Below are 26008 nucleotides of genomic sequence, written 5' to 3'. Positions count from 1 at the left end.
TATGATTCCAACTCTCTTCTTAATCCCAGTCACCCATGCTTTATGACAGAAGGACTCGCCATTACAGAGGGTAGGTTCTGGTCTTATGCTGCAATCCTTTAAATGAAAACATGGATTAATGAAGTAATGGTTAAATGCATAGTTTTCAGAATTTTTCCCCTCATTGCAAGCAGTTAAATCTTGTTTGCAACTTAATGAGATTTTAACTTGTTTGGAATGACTATTAAGATCATGATATTTTTCTAATTTTAATAGTGCAGCTTTCTAAGCAAAAGTAAATATTTAATTTCATTTATAAGCTCAATGGATTTTTTCCTTTGAATACACTTTGATTTATTAATAATTAAAATGCAAGTTCTTATATTACATTGAATTTGGGAGCAGGAATCCAATTTCTGTACATTTAATGATTTAAAATATAATTTAGTTCATTGAAACAAATGGAATCTTTTTAGCCTCTTTAAAAAGAAGTTACCAATTTTACTCATAGTCATATAGCTTTGTCTGAAATATAATCCAATTAAAATACTTTTATCATTACTCTGCAAGGATTTTCTATTCTATATTTATCATTCATTTGACTTCAAAACTTGCTTCATCCATGTGTTCTCATTTGTTCCACATTCAATTAACAGTTACAGATTTCTGCTGCTGCAGTAGGCACTGGACTAAACTGGTGGGAAAGGGAAGAGGTGGAGATTGACCACGTTGCTTTGTATAAGAACATATTACCTGTAGTTCTGTAGTCAGCTGGAGAACTATTAAGATACCTGAGGGTTAGTTGTGTGCATCAGAATATTGGGGTAGGAGGAAGCTTTAGGCAGGAAGCACCAGTTTCCTGTTCTTCTTGGCCAAATCTTTAGGCTAAGGGGCCATCACTGTTTTTCTTTAACTCATACTGGAGTGCCACGGAAACCTACATGGAAGACCTTCACTTATCAGGTCACTGCAGGATTTCTCTGCATAAAGTCGTAAAAGAAAACTTCTGAGATGTCCTAAATTTAATGACAAGAGCTGGAGGATGGGGAGAGGAAGAGATAAAGGAAGTTAATCAGTTAACAGCTGAGGGTGAAACCAAGAAAAATAATTTTTTTTTTGTGGGTGTGTGTTTCTGAATGTATGTTGAATCCTTGACTGAATCCCATCATAGCCCACTACCCCAGGGTCACTGCACCCTGGTTACATGTAAACTTTCTGAACTGACCCCCCGCAACCCATTTAGAAGCAACCATGACTTTTCCTGTGAACCACCTTTCTATTCCAGAGCTCTTCCTGTTTTCCATAATTGCACCTCTCTTATCTATAGTCAATGTGGATTCCATATAAACAATTCCTTTTCCTTCCCCAAATTTTCATGGTAGAATAAATGCTCTAAACTCTGCTCCAGCAGACATTTTCCAGCTCCTATCTAACCCTGATGCTGGTAGTTGCAAGAATTTGATCCAAGGATCAAGCATTGGGCTACATGTGGGCCAGCTCAATAAACCCATTTATTTCAGAAAATTTTTGGTCGAGAGAGTTTTGCTTTAACAAAGTGTTCATGTACTTGGCATACTTGACTCAAAAGAGTCATTATTCTTATTAAAAATGGGTAGATAAAAAGGAAAGGGCAGGGAGAAGATGATTTTTATGGATTGCTTCTGGAAGGACTCCCATCTGCAAAGCCTGCGCTGGGTCCCTTTTTTATGCTTGCTCATCAATCAGTCGCCAGGTCTATCAAGATTGTCTTGAGGGCGGGAAATTGCTATTATGGGCTTATAAAGTTGATTTAAGATAAATCTATGACTCACAACAAGTAGATAAATATTTACTGTCTATGTCTGCAAAACTCCAAGTAGGTAGACCAAAAATGGAAATGAGAAAGTGTGGAAATGCAACAGAGCAAATCAGGAGTTTAGGAACTTTATGTTGGCTGTGGGAATCTCCTTGACTCCTATATTTAAGATACTGACTTTAAAAACCTCTTAATAGTTGATTATGCTTTATCTCCAAAGTTTGGGAAACTAGGTTAAACCAAGGTGACATGATGTTATAATTTACCTGTGCCCCCCAAAGTCATGTATTGGAAACTTAATCCCAATTGTTGGTGGTATGGGGAGATGCGGCCTTTGGGAGGTAATTAGGATTAAATCATATCATGAGGATGGGACCCCAATGATGACATTAGTGACTTTGTAATAAGAGGAAGAGAGATCTGAGCTAGCACACTTGCTCTGTCTCATCATGTGAATCTCTCTGCCATGTTATTATTATGTAGCAAGAAGGCCCTCCCTAGCAGCCAGGCACATGCTGGCACCTTGCTTTTGGATTTCCCTGTTTCTAGAACCATGAGTCAAATAAATGAATATTTTTTTAAAATTAATTCCCAAGTCTCAGGTATTTTGTTATAGCAACAGAAAACAGACTAAGACATATACAATGTATATGTATATATTGGTAACCTAATCAAATCCTGGGACCTATGGAAGCCACAAGAAGCCCTGGCATCTAGGAAACGCAGTGAAATTTAATGAACTAAAAACTGGTCTCAGCTAAGGCCCACTAGCTTCATCTGGAAATCAAATCTAAGCTCAGTAGCACCATGTGGAGATAACATGGAGGTAGAAGATACCAGAAAAGAAGACCTCTCAAAGAGAATACATTTACATTGGGAAGCCAACTTTTATAAGTAAATAGTGGGGAAAGGGTTTGATTTTGACAAACTAAAAATTCAAACGATTGTTTAACAAAATTTAGATTATAATCATAAATGACCGAATTATTAGAAGAAACAAATAACAAGTGAAGTGTAGAAATTTTTGGAGAGTTGAAGGAGTTAATTGTTTTCAAGGAAATTGTATGATAACACAATAGGATATTTGGCTTTGTCATCACAATCATAAAGAAAGTCACATTTCAAAAACAACCCCAGGGCTCTATTGACCTTCTCATTGCTTCATTTCAGTCCTATGGAATTCAAATTATTGTTATTTTCTTCCTCCTTTGGTTGTCAATTATTCTGACTTTGCCAGGTCCTTGTTTCTTGGTGTTTTTTGCCCGTGATTTAAGTTCTTATTATTGACTTTTATAAGTTTCTGAATCTTTTAGCAGTTGATGCAGTTTCTCTTTGCAATCAATTTATTGTTGGGACATTTGACAGAGATGTGACTGGCAAGGAAGGACTCTGTTATTGTGTGGGAGAAAGGTTAAACGGGAATTAATTTTAAATCTTCAGTTTGTTATTTTGTGATATTCTTTGGTTTTGTCTTTAGCCCCCTAGTATAGTGGAACTGGCAATGAATTCTTTGGTAAAAAGGACTTTTTAAATAAAGAAAAAATAAAAAACTATACTGTTATGTTGGTAGTCAATAAATAGGATCATAATTCTGAAAAGAACCATTTCTTCATCGGCTTGATGATTCATGTTTGTTTCTGTTTGTTTATTTATTTTTAGTTCTTCCAGACGTCCTCTTTGTCATTGGGAATCTCATGAACTGGGAATTTATTAATCATTAATTAACAGCATTCATTCTTTTTCTAGTCTAGTAACTTCCTTGAGAATGGGCTCTGGTGGTTGTATTCCTGGAGTAGGACAGTGCATCACATGCTTTCGGCATTGGGTAACTATTATTTATATTAACAGTTAGGCAGGTATGGCTCTCAGATTTTGTGACATACATGTGACTTCCTTCCCTCATGTGATCATTCCTTATTGTTTGATTCCAGTGCTGTCCCTCCCTGCCCTGCTTAATATACCTTTTGTTAACCTCTGTCATAATGGTAATAAGCATACATTGGGAATCTCAGACTTTGAATTTTAACCTGTGTGTTTCTAACCTGTACTCAAAATCACTCCACTCCACTAGTGAAATCAATACTGAATCTTACCATTGTGTCAAATCATTTGTAAAGTTAAAAACAAAATTCATGACTTAATTGAAAGGAACAGTGTTCTAGTCATTCTAATGAGGAAACCATGTAAGTAGTAGCTGTCTTAGAGGTGATGTCTGTCATTTCCACTTCTTCATGAAGCATACATTCCAGGGGGGAGAGACAGTAAACAAACTAATCTGTTATGCTGCTCATTAGAATATGAAAAGTACTATGGAGGAAAAATAAAACGGACAAAGGAGGTTGGCAGGGTTGAAGCAATTAGAATTTTCCATAGGGTGGTCAGAGAAGGTCCCACTGAGAGGGTGCCATATAGTGAAATCCTGAAATAACACAGCGTACCATGTGGATTCTGAAGAGATGAACCGAGGGAATGGCACATGCAAAAACCCTGAGTTAGATTGTGGCTAGAGCAATCTGGGAGCAGCAAAGGAGATCAGAGAAGACTTGGGGCCAGATCATGTGGGGCTTTGAAGACCATTGGGAGGATGTGAGGATTTGGGTTTTTTTTTTTTTTTTTGAGTGAGATGGGAGGGCACTGGAGGATTTTGGATAGAGAACAGTGGTCTGACTTACATTTGAACAGGATCACTGTCCATGCTTTGTTGAGACTAGAGAGCAAGAAATACAATATGGAAGTAGGAAGGAGGCAATTGTTTATTCAGAGAAAATGATAGTGGCTTGGACTAGACTGAAGGCAGAGAAAGCTAATTTCTGCCTTTTGTCACTTTTTAGTTGGATTCCTTCTTTGTCATGCCATATGTTCCTGGCTTCTTCATGTTTCTTTAGGTCTAGCTCAAGTTCTCTCAGTAGGCTTTTCTTAGCTACTCCAGCCCCTGCTGATCATTCTCTGTAATTAACTTTTGCTGACTTTTGCACTTTGACCTTGTAGTATCAAGGGCAATTTCTTTCCATGTAACTTGATTTTTCTTTCTTTCTTTCTTTTATTTCTTTCTCTGGTGCCTTTTCAAAACACAGTAGGTACTTTATAAAAAAAATCTTTGTCAGAAGGCAAATGTGACTAATGCTAAGAGAAAGTGAGCATTTATTCACCCTCTCGAATTGGTTCTTTTGCCCTATTTTCTAGTAGAAATCAGCCCCATCCACTCACTCATTTGAAAAACACTATTTGCAGAGGATATAATATGTAAGAGAAATATGTAATAGTAATTTGTCCTCAAAGAGCTTATCTTCTGGCAAGAGAAGACATGATGATTCATAATGAGACTATAACCCATTGGGAAGTGCAGGTGAGATGAATGATATAAGAGGGCTACTGGTGACCTAGAAGTAAGAATGTTAAATTCTGACTGAATGTTCTTCAACGCATAGTTCCTTAGGTCTTAGAGTTGGAGTAGGAGAAAGAATGGCCTGGCTAATGCTCAGTGTGCTAAGTATTTTCAAGGGCAGCAGAAGAGAGAAGCTTGCATGGAGACAATTTGTATGGTACCACTGGAAAATCCCCATTCCGCCCTCTCTTCCAGCCCCAGAGCCACGACTCAAATGTGTGTCATCTTCGCCCTTACCTGGACTATTCAACAGCTTGCTAACTCCAGGAAGCAGCTGATTCAGGTCATGCCTGTGAGAATCCTGCCCTGCTTACCCTACCTGAATTTGGTCCCCGCCTCACTCCTTTGTTTACATACATCATGGTCCTTTAATTGTGTTATTTCCTAGTTTTGGAAGATTGTCATTGAAAAAGTGCTGTCAGGAGGGAGTAGATGGATTGACTCGGGTAAATAGTAGGATCAGAACAACCTGTTGAGATAATCTAGGTCTAAAGTGATGCAAGTTTAATTAGTCTATTGTGGCCATGGGAATGTAAAGAGAGAATTACATTTAAAAAAAATGTGTTCTCTACACTTTAGAATACATGATAGGATTACTAGTGTTTAAAGCTATGACCTCTAGTATTTCATGGAATAAACAATTGCATTTAAATACAGTTGTTCTTTCCTAGTAGTTTTTAACAAGCAGTAACTAGGAGCTTATTTTTGTGTGAATAATAAGCATTTAATATCTTTCAAAAGGGCTGAGTTTAAGATGAATTGATTTTGCTTCTCCCACACAAACCACCAGTATTTTTTAATAAACAAGCAGACTACGAGAAGTTGTAGATATTAAGCAAATTCTCTTCTGTCCTTCCTTCCTTCCTCCCTCTCTTCCTCCCTTTTATATAGCACAAAACTCCATGTGTATTTACTGAAAAGTAGGTTTGAATTTTTAAAAGGTAATGAAAGTGTGTGACATTTTGGTTTTCATTTTCCTAATCTAGCATGACATTTAAAAATATTTCTTGAAGTCTTCTCTTCTTAATTTAATGCCATATTAATGGTATAGATTGATGCTAAAAATGACATCTATGTTATTTGATATCATTTCAGTATGGGTAGTGACAGTCTATCCTTAACCATGGAGGTGAAGGAGATAGAGATGCTGCCTTTCTTCTTCCCATCCTGGTGTCCTCTCTTCTCCTGTTACATATTTAAGACATGTAATTTTGGAGTTGGCGTTTTGTAGGTTCTTTTTATTTATTTTTTTAAATTTTTGTTTAGTATTAATTTTCTATTCATCCAAACAGCTGACTTCCTCCCTTTTTACTAGCTTACTTCACTTTGAGGAATCTCTTTTCTCCAGCTACCTTCAGTTTGGCCACTGTCCATCTGGATCCCTTCTCCTCTTCCCTGCAGGTCCTTGGATTCAGTCTCCCAGGAGTCTGTCCTAAGCAATGAGGGAGAGGATAAATGTGTAGGTGGATTGATGCTGGGGGCTCCTGTGACCCAAGAGCTGCTTTGGCTCATTTTTTCCATAGTTATTTTCATTCTGTAAGTGACCCAATATCCTTCTAGTAAATTCCCTTTCTTTAGTTTATCAGGGGAGTTTTTTCTTTTTTTTTTTTACATAAACTAATAATTCCTGAAGGATAACTATTTGTTGCGATGAATAATTTGAATCATCCTTTCATATCAAAGGTGTGTTTTAAATAACTTTTCTGGTTATATACATATAATTTGTTGAAAATTTCAAAAAAGGAGTATCAGGAGAAAAAAAAAGTATTTTCAGTTTCCTCATCTAAGACTACTGAAAAAGTGTCCTCTTAAGACAATTTAATTCTATTGTGTATATAACAGTATTTGTTGATACTTAACAGTATGTTCTGGTGAAGAATTTCCCGTGTCACATGTTAAGAAATATAATATGCTTCACATGGCTTCATGATAACGATAGTGTACCTATGCCATAATCTAGCTGTTCTTCCATTGTTTGAAAGTTATTTTCTTTTGACATATTGTCTGTTTGAAATAATGTTGTGATGAACATTGCTGCTTTTTGCTCTGGAAGCAAATCACTGGCTCTGAGGGCATGAGCATATCCAAGACTCCAGAGAGTTTTGTAAAATTGTCCTCTCAACACTATATGAGTTCCCATTTCTTGCATTTTCACTTGCATCCAATTATTTTTTAAATTTTATTTATTTATTTATTTTTGCATTCCATTATTATTTAAAGTTTTAAGGCACAAAAATTATGTCTTATTTTTGTTTTGTTTTTGGTATACAGTTATTGATGTGCATTTTTTTCTTTTGTGAATAATTTATTGCTGTCCACAAAAATGTTGAATTGAATTAAAAACCTTATTAAATTAAAAAAGCTAAAGAGTTAAATTGAATACTAATTATTTTCCTAGTTACTATAATTTGTATATTCAGTGATTTCATGCTAAATCAACATCCTAAAAGCATTGTGAAACTTAGTCTTTAAAATTAACAATTTTTGGAATTTAAGATTATTTGTCTATATCCCTTTTCCAAGTTTTTTTTAAAATTTTTTTTAGTTGTAGATGGACACAATATCTTTATTTTTATTTATTTATTTATTTTTAATGTTTTGCTGAGGATCGAACCCAGTGCCTTCTATATGTGAGGCAAGAAAAACCCCAGCCCACATGGTTTGTTTTTAGGTTGCGGATCAAAATATATTATTTGGTAAAACTATGAGGAGAATAGGCTTTTCCTTACTGGTGGCAGCTTGGAGGACCTCTGTATTTGTAGATCTTTTTCTATGTGAGAAGAGGAAGGGAGGGGCTGACAGCCACCCAGGTCTCTGTCAATTCTCATTCTGGTGGCAGATTGTATAGAAAGAATTTTTCTGGTCTTCTCAGTCATTTTACTAGCATACTTTTGCCAGTTAATCCAAGCAGTTGGATGGGACTATCTACGACAAACACTTAAGTGTAAAGGCTTTCTCTTAATAGACTCCAGGGAACGCCCTTGGGGAGGGTCTTTCATGGAGAATTTGGTGATAACTTTCCTTATCCCAGATGCCAACTGGTCTTGCTGGAGACAGGTCTCTCTGTGTGTGTGTGTGTGGGGGGGGGTGTTTCAGAGTAATTAAGCATTTTCTTTAATTTCTTTTTTAATTATATGTAAAAGTAGAGTCAATTGTGACATTTATATCAGGGAGTATATCGTATTCTAACTAGGATCTCAGTCTTGTGGATGTACATGATGTAGAGATTCATTGTGGTATATTCATGTATGTATATAGGAAAGTTATGTCTGATTCATTCCACTCTTTTTCCTATTCCTAGCCTCCCTCCCAAGATTCTCACATCTCTGCTATGGCAAGTAAATTATGTTTTCTTTAGTGCCTCTGACTGTAAATATAATTTCCCCCACTTTGTTCATCTCATTTATATTAAAAAAAGCACTTTGAGTTTGAGCAGGTGTGTGTGTGTGTGTGTGTGTGTGTGTGTGTGTCTGTAAGTATGTGTGTATTCTAAATTATATTTGAGGGGAATTCAAAGGGTTAAAAGAGATGTTAGTTACTATTATTAGTATTATTTATTCATCTGGTCTGGCATGCATTTCTGGGTCTACAAAAATGCTGACATTGTTTTTTAGTCTTGTCCTTCAGGTGAGGTTTAGTAAATTGACATTCACCTCCAGATTCTTTAGCAAACATATTTTAAATAAAAACACTTGCTTAGAGTATTTGTCATCTGCTCCTGCCTGTATCTTCTGAACAAAACCTGCTGGTTTTAGAAATGAAGTTGTACACTGTGGCATTTTACAATTTGCTTAGTAATTAAATCTCTCTTGACCTCGGGAAGAAAAGTGATTTTGTTTTTGGTTTTGTTTAAGCAGATGTCTGTTTAAGAGAGAGCACATAGTGCAAACCTAATCATAATTAGAAGAACAAGGTTTTGGGGGCTATTTTGTTTAAAAGCAGTGCGACATCATGTGAAATAGCAGCCATTGAGAATGGGAGAGAGAACCAAAGAGAAGATTTACTGTGGAAGGGCTGGATTATCTAAGGAACTTTGAAGGACCAGTTTTAGTTTATTTAATAGAGTATACACTAGTCAGTTTCTGTTACCATCATCTTTACTTCTAAAGCAGTTCAGAAGACACGGGTAATTTTCTGAAGAAAAACTGGCTTTATTATTGCAGAAGGCATAGGTATGAAACCAAAGAGCAAATCAAGCATTCATAGGTTTCGTTAGGAGAAAATGTACAGCTGCTCTTTTCCTGTTTGAGTAGCACTGATTTTCACATAGGAGAGCACTGCATTGAATTAAGGTCCCTGTAAACTGCAATATTAACTATAAAATTTAGAGTGCTTTGATTTTTTCCCTCACTTTTACATAACTTTGCAGTTTACTTTTCGAATGGAGTTTGATCTTTTTTACTGTGGAAACATGAACTCTAAAAAATTACATTTTCTATACGGGAAAAAAGCTTCCAAAGTAGTTTTGATAAAAGTCCCTCCTGGTCATCTATTCATTCTAATGGTGTATTTCTTTTCAGGTTGACACAACTTATATAAAAGTAAAACATCTGAAAGAAGTTTTTAAACCATGAACTGCACCTTTTAGGGACACATTGGCATATTTTATTCAACTTTAAGGTTTCTATTGAATATTCTATTTGAATATTTGTTTATCCCTGATTCCATATGAATCAGCTATGTGGTCCTACCCTCTGATGAGTCTTCAAGACATATTTACTTGGATCAATTACATGAACTTAAAATTCTCCCCAAATTGTTCTTCAGTTCTGTTGATGTTTCCAGGATTCTCTTATCACCTAGATTGAAAATCCAAAAATTAATCCTAATTTCTCTCTCACTTTCATCCTATGTCCAATCTGTCACCAAGTCTTTGGTTTCTTTATTTGAATGATTCTTGATGGATATGGTCTCTTCCTGTCACTAAAATCCATTCTTCTTGAGCTTCAGCTGAAGGGGCTGTGAAACCTAACATAGTTGATTTCTGGACTTCGGAGGCAGGGGCCTTGGAGAGTAGGAGCAGCAAGGAAAGAATATACTGTATTCCCTCTCAAGTACAGGGTCATCTGGCCCTAGGGAGAACTTGTAGTGATTTTAATATATAACATTGGTCTTTGGCATTTGTTTTCTGTTACATATCTTCCACATCCAAGGGTCCCTCTTTCCAGCCTCTTAGAGCTACCCCAAATGAAATAATGTATTAATTCAACAATTACATCATTTACCTACTAAAATGACAATAGTTATTTTTTACTGGACACCTTCACCCATGATACTTCTAGTCCTTAAAACAATTTGACATGATACGTTCAGGTCACCTCCATGTAGTAGATGAATATATTGAGTCAGGGTGGAATTTAAGTGTGTTCCACTATTGATTTGTGGACACCGGACTTGCAAATAACCTGGGTTCTCTCTATATTTTGTATATGGAGATTGTCTGACTTGGTTATTTACACATATAAATAACATATGGGTAAATCATTTAGAATAAGTGCCATGTGAGTGTTAGAGAAGCATACAGGTAGCCCCTGTCTTTTTACCCCTTCATCTCATTGGCCCTGACACACACAAGCCTCACAACAGCATGGTTTGTGCTTTTGAAGACCACACAGATTGAAAGTAGAAGGAAAGAAGCTGTAAGAGACCATGAGAGTTTCTGGGACATTTCAATCCTCCTGCCCTTCAGTGTTTATCTAAAAAACCCTTCCCCTCAGATGAGTGCTTTTTCCTAACAGGATTATACAGTTTCTTCAGTGAGAGATTTGGCTAAAGAAGCATCTTTATGCTGAAATGCAAAAACAGAATCCTCTGAAGGATTCAGGGCTTCTCGATTATTCACACACCATTGACAGCTAGTTCAATGATTATTTTCTTCTTAGTCACACTAAGGGGCTTCCTGATGGCAGTGAGTTCAAAGGGAATCAGCCATTTTGAAAGCCGGGGCCATGTCCATCATTTGGATCTGTCTGCATAGTGTAGAAGCCACCAGCCACATGTGGTTAAGATAAGCTATCAACCATCAGAGTGAATTACTAATAGAGACCTAACCAAAATCTAGAAATTGAGCTTTGAACTTATTCTCTTATCCACTATGCTGAAGGTCATTGTAAAAGAACACTTTGGCTGTACATATATGTGTTTTTCACTTTTTTCTAGAGCAGAATAATTGTCTAGAGTTCATTTATTGTGGTTTTGAGGTATCAAGGTGCTGGCCTATTTCTTTCTCTCAGGAAAGTAGTCTAGTTATGTACAGCCTGCATTTTTTATTAGACTGCAATGTGTGAGCAGTTAATTATTTATAGTTCTTGCTGAAGCTGATGTGGTGGTACTTGACTCACTGAGTTTATAAAGAAATAATGGCTTGCTGGAATACTCTAAAATGAAAGTAGATTAGAAGTTGACCTGTATTTTAAGGCTTCACAGGTTGGAGATTGTCTAACAGTTATGGTATGTTGTCAGAATCTCCAAGACTATATAAGAAAAGAGAAGCATAACTTCATGAAGAGGGATACTGGATTTAGTACCATTAAACTGGGTAAATCGGCCTGTCCGTTCATTTTTATTTCCTTTTTACATAGGATAGCTTGCCTACCAATCCAAATTATTTTTAATTCATGAGAGAGTACTAAAAGTATGAAGTCAACTTGGTGTCAGAATTGTTCAAATAAATAGATTTGCAAGTATAGTAACCCTATCAATGGAAATAGGTCCTCTTCACCTACAGTGTTTCTAAAATGGGTGGGGAAATGGGTCACATAGGGAAACCTGCTGTCCCTTTTCCTCTTCTTAGACTCAGTATCCAAGATTGTTAGTTGTAATGTAAATATTGCACCCAAAGGCTAACTGTTAAATGGGAGCTCCTGCTAATTCCCAAGATTCAATTAGGTTTGGCTTTAAATGAAGTAAAAATACATCAAAGATGTCAACAAGTACTAAGGATACTGAATAAATGTTAGTCCACAAATGCATTAGTGGATTACATGGTTCTAAAAGGGATAGAGAAAAGAGAACCATATGCCTTCTATGTAAAGCTAGTAGGCTTTGGGTGACATGGTGTGAGTCCATTGACATATAGGGAAAGCACTGGGAGCCAGAATTTTGAATGTGCTGGATGAAAGTACATGTCTTGGACAGTGACAACAAGAGGTATCTAAGTCCCAACAAGAATGCCTAACAGGGAGGTCTCTGATCCTTTAGAGGGAGGCCAAATGGGAACCAATGGAAACAGCTTATCATATTCAGGTGGTGGAAATGTATAACCCAAAGAATCAAGATAGCAAGAGGCAGCCTCGAAAAGCAGACTCGAGATATAAGTTAAGGCCATGGAATGTCTAGGAGAAACATGCTCACCATTCCATCATTTGTTCATTTAACAGATGTTTTGCAGCACCTACTGTGTGCCAAGCATCATAGTGTGCACATACATACACAAATAAATTGCTTCTTTCCTGAAGTTTACATTCTTGTTGGGGGAAGGAGATAATAGTCAACTAAGTCAGTCACATGATGCATTGCTACTGAGAAAAATCGAGAGGGTTAAGTCTGGGGTGTTATAGGTTTAAATATCATGCTTCTGTGTTTAAGTGAAGAGGTGGCATCTAAGCAAGCTCCTAAAAACAATTTCAGTGGGTTACACTCATGCTAAGGAAACTGAGCAAGTGCACTTGTACTCAGTGGTATGTCAACTGTATTTTGCATGTGTCAGAAATTTCTGTCTTGCTGTTTTAAAATTTAATTGCAGCAGAAAATAAATAACGTGCGTGTGGGAGCTGGAAAATGAGAACAGGATGCCATTCTGCAGGTGGAGTGTTCGAGAAAGGATAGACCTAAAAGAAGTGGTAAAGAAATCCCTTCCTCCTTAACTGCTGGGAGGAAGCTGTGCTAAGTGAAATCCAGGGCCACAGGTGTGTGGTAGCCTTTGCTGCCATGTGACCTCAGTCTATGAAAGTTATTTCTGACATCATCAGTCGACAGTAGAATAATAGGTTTTATTTTGACAGCAGAAGATTATTCTATGCTCAGATTTTAGTAAATATTCTTCAAGGCTTTTATGTCTGGGAAGCTTAAACCTAATTCTTTACATGGTAGCACTAATGTTTTATGCTTGTCTATTGCAGCTTTGTAGGGAGCCAACCTCAGAGAGACAGACGGGATGGCTAGCTCAGCCCGGGAGCATCTGCTTTTTGTGCGGCGTCGAAATCCCCAGATGCGGTACACACTGAGCCCAGAGAACCTGCAGAGCCTTGCTGCGCAGAGCTCCATGCCCGAGAACATGACCCTACAACGAGCCAATAGCGACACGGACCTGGTGACTTCCGAGAGCCGCTCCAGCTTGACTGCCAGCATGTACGAGTACACACTGGGGCAAGCCCAGAACCTCATTATCTTCTGGGACATTAAAGAGGAGGTGGACCCCAGCGATTGGATTGGACTTTATCATATAGGTGAGTACAAGGAAATGGACATGTGTGTGGTTCTGAGCATGTTTTTTTTTTTTTTTTTTTTTTTTTCTCTCTGTCATTATACTATTCTGTATTTTCTCCTGGAAGAAAATTCACACACACAAATAGACACAGCACATTCTGGGAACATTCCTTCTTCAGGAGGAGAGTCAATAGTACTTTTGCTTATATAAATTTTGTGGTTACATTTCTACCAAATTAAATGCCAGAACCTGCAGATGTTATAGAATTTTCCTTTTAAAACTTCCCATTGCCCTTGATCAGTGAGTAGTCCTAGTAAAGAGGTGATTATTAATGTTTATTAACACTTTCAAACTGACAGATGCCTACCTTTAGATAACTGATATGAAAAATGTCTTGCATTTTCTAAAGGTTGGATTTCATTAAGAACAATCTGTGGTCTAAGGTGTCTATGTATTTCAAAATTCCTTGAATGTATCTCAGATCAATTAGGTGAAAAAAAGTATCCTGATGAATGACTGAGAAATAAATAGCTGCTGTTTGTTTTAATAATAGCAGTCACAGCTCTGTGTAGCTAATTTGTACCTGTTATTCATAGATGAATGACTGATGAATGAAGCATCCCAGTAAGCAAAAAGTCTGCTTGGTTTGGAAGCAAAAATCAAAACCTCCTAACTAACCAGAAAGAAAATCTAAATTCAACCCAATAATAAAATAAAATCTATATTCCTCAAAGTTGGAGAACTTGTTCTATGAATGAAGGAAATTCATTTCAAAGTTAACATCAGATCATTTATTAGAAAGAGATTGTTGCTTTTGATGTAAATTATAAGCCAGTCATCTTTCTTTTGTTTTCTTAAAAAATTCTTTTTTAGCTGTAGATAGACACAATACCCTCATTTTATCTATTTTTATGTGGTGCCGATGATCCAACCCAGTGCCTCACATATGCTGGGTGAGCACTCCATCACTGAGCCACAACTCTGTCCCCTCCTTTTTCTTTTAATTAATATATTAGGGGGAAAAACTGTTTCTTACACATAGCTAAGTTCTTCTCAGACAGGGACAATTTTGCCCCCTAGAGGACATTGGCAGTATCCAGAGACATTTTTGGTTGCCACAGCGGGGTGGGGAGATGCAAGACCCCAGGTGCTGCTAAACATCCTTTAATGGACAGGAGAGTCCCTTACAACAAAGATTTATCTGGCCTCAAATATCAGTAGAGCCACTGTTGAGAAACTCTGGTTTGATGAAAAATAACCTTGCTAAAAAGTTTTTTAAATGTTATATGCACCAAAATTTGTTTTTCTGAATTGAGAATTTTTATGTTGGTTAAAATAAAAAAAGGGTTTATATTTACTTATATAACTCTTAATGATTAACCATGCTGAATAATATGAATTCTAAATGGTTAAAAAATGCATGAATTATCATTGTTTTTTCTCTTTTGACAATAAGAAAGGGGGAAAAATTCTTCACTGTTCAGTATTTTCCACAGTTGCATTTAACAATATATCCAAAGTGAAGAAGATACATGATTTAAAAATTATATTTGTATTATTATAATCACAAAAAGTTTACAGTTCTTATGGGATTTTGAAGTAATTCCTTTAGTTTTGATGTCATTGTACTCTTTGGGCTTCATAAAATTTATTTTTTCACGTAGTTTTTTGTTTGCTTTTTAAAAATTTTTCCCATTTTATATTTTATGACATAAAAATTTTAATATAAGACTACAAATAGTGTTGTATTTTAAAAAATACATTATATATATTTCTTTGGTAAATAATCAATTTTAACTTTTCTTTCATAATTTCTTGTCTGTGTTAATAACCTTATCTGTAAATGCTAGAATCAATTAAGATATGGGCTCACATTACTTCATATTTTTTCCTGTGTCTTCTTTTTAATTCCCCACCCAACTTGTTGTATTTTCCTGTCTGAATTAATCAGGGAGGAGCTAAGGCATCCAAAGTACAATTTGTCTTATCTCTAAGTAACCATGGCCACAAAATCTTAGAGTTCTTGTATTTTACTTCCCAGAGGAAGACGTATAGGTCAGGGTTATAAGTCTCAAATTAACCCAAAGATATAAACAAGAAAGCAGAATTAAGAAATAAATCTCTGGGTTGGGATGTAGCTCAGTGGCAAAGCATCTGCCTTGCATTCACAAAGCCCTGGGTTCAACCCCCAGTTCCAAAAAAGGCAAAAAAAAAAAAAAAAAAAAAAAAAAAAGGAAATCTCCAAGTACTAACTCTTCCTCAGTTTATTTCAAGAGACTTCTGCATTTCACATAAATCATCACTATATGTGCCCCTGTATGTAACATGTCCCTGCCCTTGGCTATATTCAAGATTTTCTCTTTATCTCCATTTTCAGTACTTTGAAGATATACTTAGGCATGGTTTTCTTTTTATTTACCTTGGTTGGATTTCTCTGAGCTTATTATAAGTTAATGCTTTTGTTGAATTTTGGGAACATTTGGTCATTATTTCTTCAATTTTTTTCTATCCATTTTCACATTTCTGAGACTACAATTATAACTATATTCCATCATTTTATGTTTTTCTACAAGGACCGATGAGGCTCTACTTCATTATCCTTCAATTAATTTTTGCTTTGATATTCAAATTTCATAATTTCTGATAATCTCTCTTCAAGTTTGTTTTTCCTTTTTCATCTTCATTCTGTTATCAGTCTCATGGGTTTTTAAATTTTAGTTATTTAGCTTTTCATTTGTAGAATTTACATTTTTTTGTATAGTTTTTATTTCTTTTACATGCTAAATCATCCAGTTCATATTTTTGTTCAGTTCTTTGAATTCAATTGGATATAGCTGCTTTAAAGTCTCTGTTTTCTAAATTTCAAAATCTGGGCCATCTCAGGGTCAGATTCTGTTGATATTTCCCCCATTTTTGTCTTTGTTTGCACATCTAACTGTCTGTAATTTTACTCTGGACATCTATCTTTAATTTTTCACTGTGTTGTAAAAATTCCGAGTCCTGTGGAATAATATTATTAGTAGGCAGATTTATTTCCTTGTGCTTGAGTAGGTGTGTGTTTACACCTTGTTGGGATGCATCTGTGGAAAGTCTATTGTAGTTTCCCAGCATTTCCAGCTTGGTGGAAGGCAGCCTCCAAATTTGTTGTACCCTATGGATTTTGTTAGGTCTTGATTTGGGGCTTTGTTAAGACAGGTTTAGAATAAGCTTTACCAAGACTTTCTACAAAGCCTCAGTAGTTTCTTTTTGAGTGTGTGCAGTCCACACCATAGCCAAAGATCTATAGGGGATCCCCATGTAGACTTTTTGAAATTTACCTCTTCGTAACTCTTTCCTTTCTAGTATTGAGGCCTGGAGATTCTAGTCTCTTTAGTTGACTCAAACTCTGATCTCTGCCTCCACACTTTGAAGAATTGCCATGGACTCTAGCTACCTGAAATGCACTCAGGAAATTGTCTGCTAGCTGAGATATGGGTGATCAGGAAGTCATCTCATCCGTTTCTCTTTTCTGGTGGATTGCAGTCTTACGCCACCAGATATCCAGTTCCTGGTATTTGGGGGATTACATTGGGAAGGCTGATTTGTTGCTGATCACTTCCTTATGACTTGAAGCAAAAGTTATTTCCATAGTTTTGATTTAAATGGAAAGAGTTAAGAGATCCCACTTCATTTTCCTATCTAGCTATTTCTGGAGAACTCTGATTGTCTGAGTTCTCTATGTTTGTCAGTTCTTCTCACCATATTTTCTTAAATACTTAAATCCCTAGCCAGGAGAGTGAGGAGCTGGCATCCCAGATGTCTCAAGGGTCTAGGACTGACACAGAGACCAGCATTTGCAGATAAAAGTAGTATGTTGGTAGTCTTAGGCGCATGATGTTCTTGAGTAAGCCATTGGTCTTAACAGATCTTTTACAATGAATGGCTTTAAAAGGTGCAGGTCCTTGTATAGCTTTAAATATAACTTGTTTCTGTAATTATAGGGTCAGAGTAGTGTATAAAAGAAAGACTTATTAATCTGGGTCCTCAACTGAGTGAATGCATATCTGCCCTTAATAGAGACATCCATGTTCTTCCTGGAGCTAGAATGGATGGATGGGCTCTTTTAACGACTGAATTGGAGAGATAGCCTTATTTCAATTGGAACTTCATCATCCTTTGTGGAGAGGAATGTGGCAGAACTGTGGTCTCTAACTGACAGCCATTTACTGTTCTTATCTCCCTGCAATCAGAACTTTGATTTCAGGGTAGCGCCCACCCCCAGGCTCAGAAAAGGTCTAAATCTGAATGGTAATCCAGCTAGGAGTAGACATGTGACGTAGTCCTGGTCAGTGAGATATAAGGGGAAGGCACTGGCCCAACTTCTCTTCCCAATGGAAATCCCCAGCTTTGTGAAGGGTTTTTTAAAGTTCTTCTCTTGTACTTGGGACTGTAATGAAAATATATGATGTCCTGTGTTGCTGCATCCATCCAGCAACAACGAGGTATCAGTATGGAGGATATAAAGCTAAGGATGGTATGTTAATCAGCTTTTCATTGCTGTGACCAAAATACTTGACAAGGACAACTTAGAAGAGGAAAAGTTTATTTTGGCTTATGGTTTCAGAGGTTTAGTCCATGGTGGGCTGACTCCATTGCTCTGGGTCTAAGGTAAGGCAGAACGTCATGTCAGAAGGGCATGGCAGAGGAGTGCTACTCTGATCATATCAGTTTGGAAACAGTGAGAGAAGGGGCCTTAGAGAAGATGAACCCTTCCAGGGCATGTCCCCAATGACCACCTCCTCTAGCCATGCTCACTTGCTTAGAGTTACTTCCCAGTTAGTCCATTCAAACTGAGATGGTCTGATTTGGCTACAGCTTTCATAATGTAATCATTTCACGTCCTACATTAACACAGGAGCTTTTGGGGAACACCTCACATCCAAACCATAACAGAGGGTAGAGCAGCAAGATAGAGCTTAGACTGGAACTCTGATGTTCATGTTATATATGTAAGAAACATTCCTCTCATTGTTTCAGTCACTGTTAGGAAGACTTTATGTACCATTATTTATTCCCAACTGAGTCTCTAGCACAGCCAGACAAAGGAAAGGATGACAACTGCTTCTAAAGGCAAAATGTGTGGGCTGCCACTTCTATAGTTCCTCGTTCATGGAGAGCACTTAGGGCTGTCTTAATACAGGTCAAACCCACTAGATTGTTTTGTTAAAAGAAAAAAAAAGGAAAACAATAACCCCAAGCCATGTGGAAATTTTCAGACCAACAATGTGATGGGAAGGCTCTTTGAGTGAGTGACTCATAACTTAAAAAATATTCAAAACATTTGTTTGGGCGCTGTTAGATAGAGTCTAGTGAGGTGGCACATTTGGAGAGGGGGTGAAAGAAAAGAAGAGACCCAAGGTGAGGATGGAAAAAGATTTTGGGGGTCCAGATTCAATCATACGATTTAGGGCTTATATGGCTAAATAGGTATATGCGTGATAAATCCCCCCTTTTTTTCTTTTTGTGAAATGGGGTCTCACTGTGTTGCTCAGGTTGTCCTTGAACGACTGTGCTTCAGCAATCCTCCCACCTCAGCCTCCTGAACAGTACCAACAAGCCTCACTCCATAACAGATTCTTTCTAGAGCTCTGTGACATACACGTGCTGAGAATCTAGGTTTCATAACAATAGCATGTATGTCAGAAATAGCTTCAGATTTCTGTACCTCTTGGTAGGAAGCAGCCGCTCCCCTTGAGTTGTGTCCTGAGAAGCTAGACTGTCTCCTAGCAACTTCTGGGTTTATTTATGGAACAGAGATATGGTCTCTATAGAAATAAGTCCCAAAGGAAAAGCAATTTAGTGGGACACTGAACTGGTGAGGCATGCATGGCTCATTGGCACAGTGTGCATTTTGATTGTTTCTCTTGGCTTACGTTCTCTTCTAAAGTGTGACTTTTGTTTTTGTTGGTCTAATTGTTAATAATGTTTTGCATTGTATAACTCAATCCAGATGACCTTCAGCCCTAGAAATATAGAGGGCAAACATATCCATCTGAATCAGAACAATAAGCATTTTAGTCATTAAGTAAGTATTTATAATATGGAAATACAAAGAAAAACAGTGAAAATATGAAAGTACCATTTGCGGAAACTTTGAGTGTGAACGCAGCTCTCAAAACATATGCTGATGATGTTCTCCCTCTGGTAAGATACAAATCCCGAGATTTCTAGAGATGATCATGTTGTAGGTGTTTTTCAGAAATCACTAGGTTTATAATTTATTGCTGGTCTCTGAAATTAGAATTGACCCTTTACAAATTTAACAGAGCTACTCATTACCTCCTCCTACACTCACTAAATAAAAAGACCTAAATACATACCTCATGCAAAACATGCAGCGTACCTAACACAAATAGCTTTTCATGAAAAATCAAATGGAACAGTTTAAAGAGGAAACAGAACACATTCAATTCATTTCAGGTTCACTAGCTGGTTCCCCTTTGGTCGTGTGCTCATTTTATCTGTCTATTCAAAAAGAAAAATAATCACTTCAAAAGGCTTAATTTGCCACTCTTCATTTGCAAGCAACTTCAGGTACCCAACAGAACTAGGAAAATGGGTACTATAAACATTCCAGAGTATCTATGTGTTGTAGTGCTATCCATAGTGCTGGTCTGAAAATTGTTATTGATCTGAATTAGAAAAGATGCTTTCTCCCACTTGTAAATCAATGTACCACTTCCTTCATTGAGAAACTTGCTGTGGGGGGGAAAAATCTGATCTAAGTAATGAAGTGATTGATATTGGTATTTCATATTCTGGCTCAAGCTTCTTATATTGTCATGAACCAAAAACAAGTCATTACCAACATTTGTCTGGACTGCACTTAATGTATATCTCTTTGTGACTGTGCATTGATTATATCTTCAGAGATGAATGGTACATGGCTCTATTTTGAATGTTGGCCTCTTAAAATACCATGGCTAATATATTAGGACACTCTTCATATTTCTTTGCATTTGGATGGCAAAGTGAAAAAGGATTGCTATAGTGAGCCAAGATTGTATATTTTATAGCTTTAGGACCCTAAAGTGTAAGCTGATATTCTATAAATAAAAATGTTCAGAGTGGTGAGATTCTAAAGTTTCTTGTGGGCAATTAAGACTGAAATTTAAGTGTTCTGTGTCCCAATTTTCATTTTTTCCCGGTGCTTGTAAATATAGTACAGTGTTTCTCAATACTTAGTTATTTGCTAAAACCTTCTTGAGTTTTGCAAATTTGGATTATCAGTTGCATTGATAATATTTTTTTTTAAATTATCTGATCAACAAAGTACCTGTATATGGCCAGGTGAAGTGGTGCATGCCTATAATCCCAGCAATTTAGAAGCCTGAGGCAGGAGGATCAGTTGGAGGCCAGTGTTAGCAACTTAGTGGTAAAGCAGCCCAGGGTTCAATCCCCAGTATACTATTGATACTATTACTAGTGTCAATTCCCAGTATCAAAAATAGAATAGAAAAGAGTAGAATGAATCAGACATAACTTTCCTATGTTCATATGTGAATACATAAGCAGTGAAAATTTATGTCACATACAACCACAAGAATGGGATCCTAATTAGAATAAGTTGTACTCCATGTATGCATAATATGTCAAAATACACTCCACTGCCATGTATATACACTGTCATGTATATTGAACAAATAAAAATTATTTTTATTTGTTCTTTTATGACAATAAAATAATTAAAATTAATAATTTTAAAAGCACTTGTATATAGACACTTCTTTTTTTTAAAGAGAGAGAGAGAGAGAGAATTTTAATATTTATTTTTTTTTGTTATCGGCAGACACAACATCTTTGTTTATATGTGGTGCTGAGGATCAACCCGGGCCGCACACATGCCAGGCGAGCACGCTACCACTTGAGCCATATCCCCAGCCCAATATAGACACTTCTTAAAAGGAAACATATAAGCAGCCAACATGTATATGAATAAGTGCTTAACATCACTAATTATTAGGAAGTACAAATCAAAATGATAGTGAGATATTATCTCACACTTGTTAGGATGGCTTTTATCAAAAACATAAAAAATGTTAATGAGGTCAGGGAGCAATGGGAACATTGTTTTGATTGGAATGTAAATTAATACAGTCATTATGGAAAACAGTATGTAGAGTCCTCAACAAATTAAAAATATAGCTAACATATGATCTAGAAATTCTGCTTCTGGGCATATACCCACAGGAAGTGAAATCCATATGTTGAAAAAATGTATGCATTTCCATGTTCATTGCAGCATTATTCACAATAGCAAAGAAATGGAAACAACCTAAGTGCCCATCAACTGATGGATAAAGAAAATAAGATATGTATACATAATGGAATACTGTTGAGCCATAAAAAGGCATCAAAGTTTGTCATCCATAGCAACATCAATGAACTGGAGGGCATTATATTAAATGATATGAACCATTTTTACATACCCTGACCTTGTTCTAAGCAGGCGTGTTAGGGAAAGGTTTGCTACATTATGTATTTTTCTTTCTGATGTGCAATGGCTGTGAAGAAATGACTTTTGTCAGTGAACTGCACAGAACCATCAGAAGCAGCATACTTGGAGAAGATGTGGAGTTGTCAGTGGTTTATAGCACCAGCTCTACAATCAGATAGATTTGTAAACTCAGTGAGTGAAGGCTAAATGACTTTGAGCAAATTATGTAACCTTTTAATTCCTCATATTCTTCTCCAATTAAAAAATGACTAGAAAAAGGAGTAATATCATGTAGATTATATGAGACACTGTATAAAACTCTCAGAAAGGTGCCTAGATTCATCCTAAGCTCCTGTTGATTGTAAACTATCATTATTTTGGCTACTATTACTGTTAGTAATATAAAAGCATTTTACTGGTGTCTGAAGCTGCAGTACAGACTTACCCACTGAATGAATCCACAAGAGGGGATTTTCAGATTAAAGTAACACACTGGACCATTTCTGCTTACAGAAAACAAAATCTGCTTTTTTGAAATAGAGCTCTGGAAATTATATAAGCACTTAAAATATGAATGCTAAACAATAAGGTATATTGATTTCAGTATTATATAGGCTTTAAATCAACATGCTTTCCAGGGTGATGGGAAAGCTTCTATTAATCTGAAATTCAATTCAATGGAACACAGAATTAATCTGCCAGGTATTCATTTCCAGAATAACTATCAAATGCAGTTTAATGCCCATTTTTTAATCTCTTTTGAAACTTTCACATGAATATTTGTGGAGAAAAATTGTTTCATTTCATAACTTTAAATTCATAATATGCTCTTAGAAAATAAGAGCTATGAATATGAGATTGCTTTTTGGAAGAACTTAACTCTAAATTTCTTTGCTACCTTGTTGTATTAGTCAAGATATATAAGATAATATTACTCTAATAATCTAACCCTGCATCCTCAGTTACTCAATATAAAAGATTATTTATTGGTGTTGCTATATGCTTAATGTGGTTTGGCAGGGACCTTGAATCCTGTTGTCACTTGGGAATGCAGGCTTACCACCTTCTTTATTTTTGTCATATTGGCTTATAAAACCTTAACCAACTTGTCATTATGCTACCTGGAACACATGGTCTCCTTTAGCAGGTGTCAGGAGAAGAGAGAGCTGGAGACTCCTATACCAACTCGTAGATGCCTTGGCACTTAGGTGATATGTTTTGGTTCCGCTCAGAGCCCACCATTCAGCATTGTTATCATGTTCTGCCTAACTACAAGGAGACAGGGAAATGTGGAGGAGTCCTTGGTTATTCAGCCAAGTACTCAGTATTTCTACCATATATATACCTTGCTAATGATGTATTTGATCCTTTGGTCAGTTTCAAAGTCTAAGACATCCTTGCATGGTCACTGCAAGAAGAGATGATCCTGGGGTTGGAAAATTTCCATACTTTGGTACATACTTTGCAAAGGTGTTCAGAGATTGAGTGGACATGCCTAGGCCAGTACCAAGGACAGTACCAGAGTAGAGAATAGTAGTTAGTGGAATCTGAATTCACAGCATCATATTGGTGTCATGAATCTTCTTTTTAATATACTTGTTGAATATTTGGTTCAAAAAAGTATCCTGTGTTCAGAATGATTATGAGAGACTTCCATAGACATCTGATAGGTTTTTAAAAATGGCATAGGTCAATGTTCTCGAATCCGAAGAAGCTTTAATCTATTTTTTTCCTTTAACACATCGAATGCAAGCCTTACTGAAACAAGCATTCTTCTATTAAGATAATTTTTACTTTCTCCCCAGTTATTTTAGAAACATTACCTGAGTTTTTTTTTTCTCCCATGCTGATTTGTACCATTTCTCCAGAAAGAAGGCTTTTATAGTCATAATTAGTAAACGTTAAATAATATTTGTATATATTTTATGATAGAGTTAAAATAGCATTGGCATGAAGTTTAGAAATTCTTTGTTCTGATAAGATTCATTACTAATCCACAAAATAATTGTTTACCAGACATACTAACTTTATAGTGTGTTATAATTAGCTTCTCATATTTTCCTAAGGACCAAATAGTAGACATATCAATAAAGAGGTATATTTATAATGCTATTTTTTGTCCTTGTATCTTTTTTAAAGTCTATTTTATCTGATGTTATCAATTGCTATGTCCATTTTCTTCAGTTAGTTTTTGCTTGATATATCTTTTCCCACTGATTTACTTTCAATCATTCTTTGACATGCTTCAGATTTATCTACTGTAAATCAGCTAAAGCTTATGATCTTTAATCCAAAGTGAGTGAGCATCTTTTTTTGGTATGCTTAGTGTTTTAAAATTTTTTGTTATTTTTTACATACTTGGGCTTATTTCTATATCTTATTTATTTTCTGTGTATCATGCTTTATCATAGTTATTTTTCCCTATTTTTATGCCTTCCATTGAAATGATGGGTTTTCTTTACTCCCTGTCACCACATTCTTCCTCTGTTTTCTTGGAAGTTAAGCATTCTAGTTTTATTCCATTAGTGGTCATTCTTTAAACTTTGGGCATGAGTAATTGAGTTAACAAAGGCTATCATTAATCATTTTCTCTAAATGCCTCAAACTGTTCAAGAATCTTTTCATTCCAATAATTTTTCTCCCCATATTCTTTGTTATTATTGACAACATCTAATTCCATGTTTTAAATATCTTCTTCCATATTGGTTATTACTGTTGTGGTTTTTCATAGATAAGGATTGTCCTAGTTATATACTCTGTGTGACAAACCTCCATGAAACAATGACTTAAGAAGTAAATAAAAAATTTAAAGATTAAAAAAACCTCAAAACAAAAGTCAACTTACCTGAATCAGCATCAGTAACATACACTGAGTTGGGTTTTCTTACAAAACAGTACACACACCAGAAATTGCAAGACATGAATTGGCATGAACATACTTTATATACAAAGATATGAAAAACTGTGCTCTATATGTATAATAAAAATTGTAATGCATCTGCTGTCATGTATTTAAAAAAATAAAATCAATTAAAAAATAAAATAAAATAAATGGAAGCATATAAGAAGAGTCTAAAATTTAACTCCAAATCCTTGTTGATTTACTGAACTAAAGAATATCTCTTTTTTCTCTAGTTAAGGTGGGTTATGAGAAAAGGTATGTAATAGGTCCAGAATTGTCTCTTCATTTTCTCTGGTCAGTTTTCCCCTTAATGGACCCTCATGGGTTCTCCATTTCATTTTGTACCACCTATTTTTATTATTGTTTTTAAAGTCAAGACTTTAAACCTATTTTAAGTTAGCAATCCTTCAGTTATAGTAGAACTGTGATAACTATCAAAGACATTATATTTATTTCCATCCATTGTTTCCACAATCTGGCTGACATTATTGTTGAATTGTTGAATAAATATGGTCTCACTTCACAATAGTGTGCCCTTCTTATGGACTTCAGAGGGACTATAGAGAGCAGCTCAGAGTTTTCAGTCTTTTTTTAAGTTGTGGCGACCAGAGTGTTTAACTCAGATGTAATAGTGACATTAAGGGATTCTTCAAGACTTTGTAATTATATCTTTTGTGTTTATTTAAATTGTGAATTATAAAACTCCCAATGTTTGCTCATTGAGAGAGCCTGATTTTTCTCTTCCTACATCAAAATTTATAAAACAACAAATACTATAAGTGGTCACCTTTTCTCATTCTCTATGTTGTTCTGTCACCAGAACAACATAAACGCCTTGAACTGAGTGTACAAAGAGCTTGAACTGGGTAGAGCCCACTGGATCCACCAACCTCTCAGCACTGAGTGGCTGAGAGACTGGTTTGGTCGTAGCAGAGTGCACACCTGGATTCAACTCGCGGCTCTGCCACATTCTGGGCCTCATTTCTTCATGTACAAAATGAGAATAATACCAGCTTCTTAAAATTGCAAGGAAGATACGACAA

At 36.1% G+C, this 26008-nt stretch overlaps 1 protein-coding gene across 6 annotated transcripts in view; it reads left to right on the top strand.

The window, feature by feature from the left end:
• Hecw2 (HECT, C2 and WW domain containing E3 ubiquitin protein ligase 2) overlaps window positions 1-26008 on the top strand; it is a 355738-nt gene that overhangs the window by 134081 nt on the left and 195649 nt on the right. For all 6 annotated transcript variants that reach the window (XM_040294632.2, XM_040294631.2, XM_078017777.1 and 3 more), the window contains exon 2: window positions 13280-13606. In XM_040294632.2, the coding sequence (XP_040150566.2) occupies window positions 13315-13606 (292 nt within the window). In that variant the 5' untranslated portion in view covers window positions 13280-13314. The remainder of the gene's footprint in view (window positions 1-13279; window positions 13607-26008) is intronic.

Source organism: Ictidomys tridecemlineatus, chromosome 7, assembly GCF_052094955.1.
Source record: "Ictidomys tridecemlineatus isolate mIctTri1 chromosome 7, mIctTri1.hap1, whole genome shotgun sequence".
In the NCBI taxonomy this organism is placed as follows: Eukaryota; Metazoa; Chordata; class Mammalia; order Rodentia; family Sciuridae; genus Ictidomys; species Ictidomys tridecemlineatus.
Note: the sequence above shows the minus strand (reverse complement) of the source record. Positions and strands in the feature narration are given on the sequence as shown.